The 10,090-nt window shown below is 49.5% G+C and overlaps 4 protein-coding genes across 4 annotated transcripts; 2 read left to right on the forward strand and 2 right to left on the reverse strand.

The window, feature by feature from the left end:
• Positions 1-1,182: 1,182 nt before the first annotated feature.
• Positions 1,183-3,185, reverse strand: K441DRAFT_668287 (uncharacterized protein). The gene has a single exon (XM_067649974.1). The coding sequence runs from the start codon at positions 2,961-2,963 to the stop codon at positions 1,512-1,514; it is 1,452 nt and encodes a 483-aa protein (XP_067498525.1). The 5' UTR covers positions 2,964-3,185; the 3' UTR covers positions 1,183-1,511.
• Positions 3,186-3,308: 123 nt separating this feature from the next.
• Positions 3,309-4,783, forward strand: K441DRAFT_700170 (uncharacterized protein). Its single transcript, XM_067653231.1, has one exon. The coding sequence runs from the start codon at positions 3,591-3,593 to the stop codon at positions 4,284-4,286; it is 696 nt and encodes a 231-aa protein (XP_067498526.1). The 5' UTR covers positions 3,309-3,590; the 3' UTR covers positions 4,287-4,783.
• Positions 4,457-6,290, reverse strand: K441DRAFT_585813 (uncharacterized protein; the record flags this gene model as incomplete). The annotated part of the gene is made up of 2 exons (XM_067644599.1): positions 4,457-6,008; positions 6,058-6,290. The coding sequence occupies 2 exons, from the start codon at positions 6,288-6,290 to the stop codon at positions 4,457-4,459; spliced, it is 1,785 nt and encodes a 594-aa protein (XP_067498527.1).
• A 735-nt stretch (positions 6,291-7,025) lies between these two features.
• K441DRAFT_668289 (phosphoglucomutase-like protein) lies at positions 7,026-9,351 on the forward strand. The gene is made up of 2 exons (XM_067649975.1): positions 7,026-7,503; positions 7,620-9,351. Exons 1-2 carry the CDS (start codon positions 7,176-7,178, stop codon positions 8,927-8,929), a joined length of 1,638 nt encoding a protein of 545 aa, XP_067498528.1. The 5' UTR covers positions 7,026-7,175; the 3' UTR covers positions 8,930-9,351.
• The last annotated feature ends 739 nt before the right edge of the window (positions 9,352-10,090 follow it).

The raw sequence follows: 10,090 nt of genomic DNA on the forward strand, positions 1-10,090 counted from the left end.
GAGAGAGACGAACCGATGAGGAGGGAAAGGGCTGCAAGCCCGAGGTGCTTATAAGGAGGTGCCAAGCCTAGCCTTCGGCTAGGCCTTGGCTACCCCTAAGCGGCCCTTAGGCGATGTACCCGAGTAAGGGTCAAAATAACCCTTATAGTAAGACACTATAAAGGCTATAAAAAGATTATTTATTAATAGTATAGATTCTTTCTTTTCTACTACCTACTTCTTATAACTCCCCTAGCTTCTCTCCTTCTAGTTTACTAAATTAATAATAATATTCTATAATAATTACTTAACTATAAATATGCCACTAAGTAGCTCTTTATTCTACTTTAGAAAATTATTTATATTAATAGAATAATAGTTAATTGCCGAATTAGGTAAGTTAGGCGACTTCTTATTCTACTAATAAGTCTTACCCTTATTATAATAGTAAGCATTTATATAAGGCTACTAATCGGCAATTACGAGTATTTAATTACTAAAGGCTTCCTTAGTAGTAAGTATACTAGGTAGAGCAGCAAGTTAAGCCTATATACTTATCCTTCTACCTATAGGTCTTTTACCTAATTACTAGCTTTAAGTATTAGTAAAAACTTAAGTCTTTAGTTCCTTTTCCTTAACTAAATACAAGGTGAAGTTTAAGGCTAAAGATCTTAAAGGCCAGCGCTAGTGCCACTCCTTAACTATATTAACAGCTTACTTAAGATTATCGCGAGAGCAAATCCCTTGGGGGCAGTAGTTAACTTACTACGCCTTCTTATACAATGCGATAGCTTTAAGCTGGCTAACCTTAAACTTTCGCGGTAATGGATCCAATAAGACCTACTCTCTCCACTCCTCTAGCTAGAATAGGTATAGATTATTGGTGCCATATATAGCTGACTTCGTCTAGGTAGAGTCTCTTTTCCACTATGGACAGTTGCCTTTCAAACACTTGTAAAGCGTGCGGGTGGCGGCGGCGGCGGTGACGACGTGCTTGAATCCTCGTGCCCAGTCTCTACTAGCTCCTCGTCCTCGTCCTCGCCCTCATCCTCGCCCTTATCCTCCTCGTCCTTATCGAATCCGAATCCACGAATATAGGCTAAGCCGATAGCGGGGGCGCCGGCAACGGCGACGGCGACGGCGATTTTGGCCTCTTTGCCTTCCTTGCTATATGCAGCTTTAGCTTTAGCTCCCTTTTAACCCTCTTAGACGGCTTGGGGGTAGTAGGATAGGCATAGACTGAGCTCGCTTTCGTTCAGATGGTTTTAGAGTAAAAGACGACTGCCGGGATATAGAGGGCAACACTAAGAATTGTATACAGTTGGCTTAATTGGGCAGGTTAATGACTTCAATTTTAGGCAGTTATAACCAAGACTCAGCGTATTATGAGTGGTAAAATTGAAATCATACCCCCTCTGCAAAATTTTGCTGAGGTGCGGTGCGGCTCATTCGGCTTGGCGATTTTTGCCGATATTTTGAAAACGACTAAGTCATGAGTTCCGTTGATCCATCGCCAACATACCTAGTCCCATTTAAGCCATACAAACAACATCCAGTATATGCTTTTTTCCTTTCCTCAACTCCACCCAACCATCTTTCTCAACCCTGATAATCTTCCCATCAACGCAGACCCGTCTCCATCGAGCATCCTCTTCCTTCCCTTCAAACTCGATTCGTAGTCCACCGATCTCCTCGTACCCAACCGCCGGCTCGTTGACATGCCGCCCGCCCTGGTATACCAATCCCATGATCCTCATAATCTCCTCCGCAGACATTGGCCCAAAATGCACAAGCCGCAGCTGCCCCTCTAATGGTTTTGAATCCGGCGAGATAGTGAAGCTCTTCTCCAGGTTCGAAACCAACGCCGCCAAGACATACATATGCTCTTCTCGAGGGATGGGCTCCCATTTCTCCTGTCCAAAGCCGTCCGGTTTGAAAATCAAGACTTTCGCCTTGTAAGCATGCGGTGGCGATCCATCTGCAGGGAATAGAGCTTCCTTCGCAGCCATCTTGAACCGCTCGACGCCATATTTGCGGTATTCGGCGGTGTCGCTATCACCAACAAGGCTAGCGTGCATGCCCCAGCTGCAAACGACGCCTCCGTACAGCGTCGGGGCGCCACTTTGTGAATCGTGGGCGAGCTCTTCTTCTGCGCTGCCTTCCTCGATAAGCAGACGTGCTCCTGGTGAGAAGGTGGCTTTGAAGATTGGCAGTTGTTTTGGATGTCCTCGCACCAGAGTTGCCAACCCGAATGTATTGTCTTTGGTGACGCCAGTGGAATGCGCTAGCGCATTCCCGGTCCCTAGAGGGAGGATGGACAGCTCTGGCGCTCTGAAGGCCTGCTCGATTGGAGCTGATAGGAGTGCATTGATGATGTCGATGACACCACCGTCGCCAGAGAGAAGGATGATGTTTTGTCGAGTTCCCTGATTGGCCCGGGGAAGAAAAACGGATGTCGTGAGATCCGTGATGGTCTTTACGGATTGCGTATAATGGAGTACATAGTCTTCTTCCTCCTTTAGGCCGAGGTAAGTAAGAATCCGTTGCACGGCTCGCTCATAAAATTCTTTTGCAAGGCAAGTTCCTGAGAGTGTCGAGACGATAACGTGGGTATTTGGGGGTTGCTCTTTTGTAAATCGTCCTTGCTTCTCATCATCACTAGCAAACTCATAGCCGTAGTCATGAAGAAACTCGTCGGGCAGCTTGGGAGCAGTAATGGAGCATACCCTAGGAGGTTTATCTTGCTTTCCCGGCTCGTTCGCGTCTAACGCATAGACTATATCATGTTCTGGGCGTTTATGTGGCTTCGGAAATGCTCCAATGATGTCGGCACCGTTTATCGTGATTTCATTGCTGACTAGATCGCGATATGTCAGCCTGGATGCTGACTGGTCGTAGGTGAAGCCCACTCCTGTTCTGCCATCTTCTTCTTGAACTTGAGCAGTAGCTTCTCTCAAGGTATTTTCAGGAGATTCAGCTCCCATGTTGAAGAGCGTAGTTGAAGTTGACTCAAGTAGGTATAATCAAAGCGAAAAGTAATCAAGAGGCGCATCGGTTGCTAGCATGGGTATGCAAGTCGCTCAAAAGAGGCTTGGCTGAGGTGGAGTCGGCTACACTGTGTGCCAAAAATTCCAACAGCGAGCAGAGAGTCATTTGAAATCTCTCGACAAGCTCCTAATTCATGCCCAAGAAATGATTAAAGATATTGAAAATGCCTACTGCTAGCGTGTAAGACGATGATATATCCTGAAACCCCGTGTTCGAGCGGTCGATGTCATAATAAAAGGCATCAGCCCAAACTTGGCATCTCTCTAGCTTTCCCCCCTCCATCCCCAGCATAACCGGGACTCATCAGCCCTGCGACGTCAGGCTTCTGCCGTCCAAGCTCCAGCCGTTGCTGCCGGCCAACTATACGAGCAAGATTCAACACCATCACCTCAGCTGTACAGCCTCTGCTTACACCCACTCCGCTTCCCAAAAACCCCATCCCTGCCACCCATCCTCCGAATTCTAAAACCTCCAGCAACACCACACTGCAGATACATCGAACCCACCGACTTCCGCATGCGCACTACCTCTCCCTCCTCCCACCACCACTCACACCACCCACGATGCTGACACGGCGTGACTCTCACGGCCTCGGCGGCGGCTGGATCTTCTTAATCGTCGTGATCCTCCTCGCCATCCTCGCCTTTGGCGGCTGGGTCCTCTACTCGCGCCTGCGGGCCCGCCGTCTGGGCCTCCCCGCCCCACCGCTCAACCCATTCTCCAGCAGCCGCAGCAGCGCCGCGCCGCCGTACCCAGCGCCGGCGCCCGGCGGCGTGGCCGGCTGGATCAACGACAAGGTCCGCGCCTTCAAGAACCGGCGCCACGCAACGGGAGCGTACGAGGAGCCGTACTCGGCCGGCGGCCGCAGCGGCGGCCGCAGCGCCCGCGGCCCGCTCGACCCCGACGAGCCCTGGGATGCCGGAGTCGATAACGAGGCGTATTATGAGGAGCAGGAGCTCGGCCTGCATGCCCCATCGACGGCGTACGGCGGCGGCGGGTACGGCGCGCCGTCGCCGGGCTTCGCTCCCGCGCCGGAGCGCGGCAGGAGCCGGACGCGCGATCTGGCTGATCGCTATGATGAGGAGGTGGGGTATGGAGGGAATAATCCGTTTGGGGACGATGCGGCGAGTAGTTTGAGGGGAGTGAGTCCGCGGCTCGTGGAGCAGCAGCAGCAGCGGGAGCATCAGAGCAAGGCGGGCGTGGAGAGCAATGAGAACAGTCCATCGGAGCGGAGGAGTATGTTTAGAGAAAACATGTAAGATTGGGCATTCTGGGGGGGGGGGTTCTCTCTTTGCCGTAGTGGAAAAATGGGGGGAGGATTCAGTGATCACGGTTTCTGCTGGCTCACGGCATGGAGGTAAATGGGTTCGGCAAACATGGGATAATGCTTCTTTTTTTTTTTAATCTAAATTTGAGCGGTTTCAGATGGTTAGTTTTCGCTGAGCACGCTGTACATGTTTAACGGCTTCTCGGGAGACAATGCTCCATTTCTCTGGTCGTGCTTTTCACCTTTCGACTTCCCTTTTTTCTTCACCTTCTGATCCGGTTGAGAGATTGCCGTCTCGCCGATACCAAGTAAACCGTACATTTTCGTAATAGCGGCAGTCAACTTGGCCTCGTCGTTGACTTGCTGAAAATTTTGATCCTCTTTCGGAAAAAGCTCGTGCAATAGTGGGAGATTACTTAGATGTTGATGCAATCCTGTAACCGCGTTAATGAAATCTCCACCTCTAAAACGTTCTGGAAATGCTGTAACAAAAACATTGGTGAACTGTTGAAGCATCCTGAGTGAGTAGAGAACTGCCTGGAGTTGAGCCGAGAAATGAATAAATGCCCAGTTCATTGCTGAAATTTGGCAATTGACCAGTTGCTTGATATATTCACTAGGTATCATAGCAGAGTCATGGCCGAAAAGCTCCCTAAATATTAGATATATTCCGAATAGTCTCCACGTCTGTGTTATTGATAGTTCTTGGAATGTGCTTGCCCATTGACGCATGATCAATGTAAGACGACCGCATTCTGCGATGGTCGTTTCTGTTGGGTAGAGCGCATGATTTGTCTCCGCAATCCGTTGCCCTCTTCGCCCTATCTCTTTCATCCAAAAAGTTGGCGAATGGGCGGGAGTAATGATTGAGTAGCCTAAACAACGTATGGAATTTCCAAAGCTCCAGGATGATGCTCGAGCTGGATCATCGATTAAGAATGGCAAATAAATGTATATTGTGGTAGGTTGGAGGCCCCCTGGAGTTATAAAACATGATGGAAGTGCCTGATGAACAAATTCTGAAACACGAGGGTCGATCCTTCGTAGGTTGTATTGTAGTACATTTTGTCGAGGCTTATCAAGATCTACCGCGAAAACTTGCTGAGCTTGGTGATGCGAGTACCCCTCAATGAACTGCTCGAACTCCGGTGTATCTGTTGCGCACTCACGAGCTACCTGGATGCATTCATCGAGGCTTCGGGTGTGATCTTGAAGAATAGTATACGCAAGAGGTAGCAAACTACTCAGTCCAAGTCGGTTTGCTATCTCGATTGGATGGTACTGCAAGCTCCTGAGCACCGTCCCAATCGGTTCAATGGAAGTCTGAATGTGCTTGAAAAATGCAACGGAACCGTGGGACCCAAGGTCATGAATCAGCAAATCTGAATCACCAGTGAGAACAATGCTTCCAGTCGTCTTTGCATACTCCGCACACCATGAATCGGCTTCTCCAGGTATGACGGCTGTCAAGCGGGAAAACTCGCTAACGAAAAGAGCCTCGATGACAGCCGCCACGAGGAAGGGGCTATTCATAGGACCTAAACGAGCCGGTAACGGTTGATGCGACAAGGAATAATCCACACCAGCATGTACGCGTTTCGGTCCACTGTAGGTGGCTCTGAATTTTGTTAACTTATGCACGGCGCTTTGCAGTCTTGAAAGGCGCTCTGGAATTTTCGAGGCAGGGAGAAAGCCATCAAAGAATATCGCAGCACTGCTCACTTGGTCAGTCCGAGATACATGGATTGGTGGTTCCAACTCACACTCGTAGGCCATGGACCTGCAGTTGACGGAGCCAAAGAATAGTGGCCTGACCAAGCTCGCTGTATGGAGATGTACGAAGCTCGGAGCTTCGGCCTTGGCCTTGATTGTATATGTGAAATGCCAGTCCTGGTCCGTCGATAGCAACCGTGCTTTGAATCCCCGAGGCATTCAAACTAAATTGCACCGAAGAGGCAAAGGGCTCGAGATGGGCGATGAGACGCGGAATACCCATATTGATGGGCAGAAGTTAAAACAAGTGTTCTCTTCATAAGGAAAATTCAAATAGATTCAAGAGCGCGAGGCTTATAATTCTATTCAAAAGGAGGAAGTGGGCTCCGGAGGCCTCGAACAGATGCCTGCAGTCTCGATACAGTGTGGAGCAACGGTTGAGATAGTGGGCATGTGTTGGAGAAAGGCCTCGCAGAGGCTGAAGCGCTACTCAATTCGACTCAGCCACTTCGGCCTACTGACCATGGACACCCCGCCCGTCAGAGGCACTGATAATCCAAGAATAATACGAATTCAACAACGAACCAGAAACGATTAGCCGCGTGCGCGAAGGGCTGTTGAGCTATGGCGTCTCCGTGGTATCGCTGTGATATCGCTGCAGTCGACCGGCGGTGAGATGTCTTACTGTATCAAGAGTCTGCATGCTCTGGCTGCAAACTATGCGTGTTCTGCATGTGCATCGATGGTTCGCGGCGTTCTCGGTCGCGCTGAATGCGTGTGGCTGGGCTTGTGCGTGCTGGAGGGCTCTTCATTGGCTCGCTTGTGGCGGTCGTGCGTCATGTTTACAAGTAAAACCCCCACTCTGCCCGCTCTCAGCTCATCCAATTCTCTCACCAAGAGCTTCAATTTTTCCCCTCCTTTAATCTTACTGCCCAAAATCTGCCAGATTTCACCATGAGCGTCAGGGCGGTTTCATTGAAACCGTATACGGACCAAAAGCCCGGAACGTAAGTTAAGATTTTGGCTATGCAACATTACCTGTCTTAACAGACCCTTTTATATCCTTGCAACAGTTTTATGAAGCTGGATAACCTAACAATATTTTTTGTCACACGCCATTCTCTTACTATCTCCTCTTCATTGTCTCCAATGTGTGCAATAGAGGATCATGGCTAACTCGTGGTTTCGAACCAGCTCTGGCCTTCGCAAGAAGGTCAAGGTCTTCCAGCAGGAGAACTACAGCGAGGCCTTCGTTGCTAGTATTCTTCTATCCATCCCCGAAGGCGTCGATGGCAGCTTTTTGGTCATTGGTGGAGATGGACGATACTGGAACCCCGAGGTCACGCAATTGATCGCCAAGATTGGTGCCGCGTACGGTGTCAAGAAACTGGTGATCGGACAGAATGGCATTCTGAGCACTCCTGCTGCCAGCCATGTCATTAGAATACGAAAGGCGACCGGTGGTATTCTTTTGACTGCAAGTCATAATCCTGGAGGTGTGTACGATGTTGTTTTACTCTATCTTTTTTTATCTCCTAATATAGAGAACATATCCCTTCCCTCTTACACTCTTGGGAAACGACCTTCCGCTAACTTCACATCCATTTTTCAGGCCCCACTGAAGATTTTGGTATCAAATACAACTTGGCAAACGGTGCGCCTGCGCCTGAAAGCGTCACGAATAAGATCTTCGAGACTTCCAAGACCCTCACCTCCTACAAGATCGCTGACATCCCCGACATTGATATCTCCACAATTGGCACCAAGACCTATGGCCCGTTGGAGGTTGAAATTATTCACTCTACGAAGGACTATATGGATATGCTAAGGGACATCTTTGACTTCGACCTAATCAAATCATTCCTGAAGCAGCACCAAGACTTCAAGGTGCTCTTCGATGGTCTGAGCGGCGTCACTGGCTCATACGGAATCGACATCTTCGAGAAAGAGTTTGGTCTCAAGGGCAGCACCCAAAACTGCATCCCTAAGCCTGACTTTGGCGGACACCACCCTGATCCTAATTTAGTTTACGCCCACTCCCTCGTCGAGGCTGTAGACAAGAACGGAATTCACTTCGGAGCCGCCAGTGATGGCGATGGTGATCGCAACATGATCTATGGAGCCAACAGCTTCGTCTCGCCTGGTGACAGCTTGGCCATTATCGCACACCACGCCCAACTCATCCCATACTTTAAGAAGCAGGGCATCTACGGGCTTGCACGAAGCATGCCAACTTCCGGCGCAATCGATCTTGTCGCCGAGGAGCAAGGCATAGAATGCTACGAAGTACCGACTGGCTGGAAATTCTTCTGTGGCCTCTTCGATGCCAACAAGATGAACATCTGCGGTGAGGAGAGCTTCGGTACCGGCAGCAACCACATCCGTGAGAAGGACGGACTGTGGGCTGTTGTCGCATGGCTCAACATTATTGCTGGTGTCGGCCAGCAAACCGGCACTACGCCCAGCATCAAGTCCATCCAGCGCGATTTCTGGGAGACATACGGACGCACTTTCTTCACACGGTACGACTACGAAGGCTGCGAGATTGAGGGTGCCAACATGGTGACTGCGCACATGAGGGAACTCATCACGACGAAGAAAAGGGAGTTCGTCGGCTCAACCACCGCTGGTCGCAAAGTCCTCGAAGCAGATGACTTCTCCTACACTGACCTCGATGGAAGTGTCAGCAAGAACCAGGGCATCTACGTCAAGTTCGACGACGGAAGCCGCATTGTCGTGCGCCTGTCTGGCACAGGCAGCAGTGGTGCCACGATTCGTCTGTACATCGAGAAGTATGACTCAGACCCATCAAAGTGGGATCTTGACGCACAGGTGTACCTGAAGGACAACATCAAGATGGCGACCGAACTCTTGAGACTCCAGGAGTTTATCGGACGCACCGAACCCGATGTAAAGACCTAATCGGGATATAGAGGGTTGAATAGATATGATGATGTACGAGCGTATTTGTTCAGCGCGGAAGGCGCATGATGGATAATGAGCAGGTGGAAAGGCTTACGGAGAATGACGTGATACATGGTTTCATAGTGAACATTCTATAAAAGTGCCGCTCCTTGGCTGGCTTTCTTGAAGATACATTGACAGTGCCTTGTGGTGCTATTGTAAATTCTTCTTTCACTTATCTGCTAGCAAGAAGCAGCATTCACAAAAGAGGTAGAGTTGTTCATTATTCATTAGGTGATCTTCAGCAGACCCATTTTCCACTCTATATTCAGTTCTATGAGATGTCTCTAAACTCTGTGATTTAGCTAAGATGAACATTGAACTATACAGGAATTAGCGCACATTCTCGTTCGTATATGAACGATGCTCATGAGCACAGTACCGCGTGATTTTTCTTTTCCACAGAATACTCTAGTTTCCACCACAAATCATAAAAGGGATATTCGTCTTGCTTACTGATTTACTAAATCCTAAGGAGATTAGCAGGTGGCAAGGAAGACCGCGACCCCCAGAAGGGTAGAGCGTCTGCATTGAAGATGTGGCTTTCCATCTCATCCTCTCTCCGTTCAGCTCTTGTTTTCCTATTTTGGTTAGCCAACCTCGCAATGATGTGTCCCTGCATACGCCAGCCTATCAGTCATCCGGCTCCAAGGACAAAGATTGCTCTGCACGCGCTTGAAAATGAACACAGACTATTTAATGAGGCAGAGTCCAAAGAATTCTGCTCGCTCTTCTCCCCTTTTCCCTTCTCAATTCTCTGCTCTCTTCCTCAATTCTCTCCTATTTTCTGCCACCCCTTTTGTCTTACTCCATTCCTTGTTTTCGTAAAATTTCTACACTTCCTACCCTCACCCCTTTTCTATCTCAAAAACAATGGCTGAGCCCGCGTTGAAACCTGGCTCCTTAGTCCTTGTGACAGGCGTGAATGGGTTCATCGGCAGCCACATCGCGGACCAGCTTCTCGCCCACGGCTACCACGTCCGCGGCACAGTAAGAGATGTAGCCAAAGCAGAGTGGATGAGCGAGTTCTTCAAGTCGCGGCACCCAGACGACCAATTCGAGCTGGTGGCCGTGCCCGACAATGTCAAAGGAAGGGTGCTATGACAACGCCGTCAACGG

This window comes from Cenococcum geophilum, assembly GCF_001692895.1.
Source record: "Cenococcum geophilum 1.58 unplaced genomic scaffold K441scaffold_61, whole genome shotgun sequence".
Classification (NCBI taxonomy): Eukaryota; Fungi; Ascomycota; class Dothideomycetes; order Gloniales; family Gloniaceae; genus Cenococcum; species Cenococcum geophilum.

Excerpts from the sequence above, each read along its gene's own strand:
- K441DRAFT_668287 (XM_067649974.1), bottom strand. The coding sequence starts at position 2,963 with ATGGGAGCTGAATCTCCTGAAAATACCTTGAGAGAAGCTACTGCTCAA.
- K441DRAFT_700170 (XM_067653231.1), top strand. The coding sequence starts at position 3,591 with ATGCTGACACGGCGTGACTCTCACGGCCTCGGCGGCGGCTGGATCTTC.
- K441DRAFT_668289 (XM_067649975.1), top strand. The coding sequence starts at position 7,176 with ATGGCTAACTCGTGGTTTCGAACCAGCTCTGGCCTTCGCAAGAAGGTC. Across the intron at positions 7,504-7,619 it reads TGCAAGTCATAATCCTGGAG|GCCCCACTGAAGATTTTGGT; the intron begins GTGTGTACGATG and ends TCCATTTTTCAG.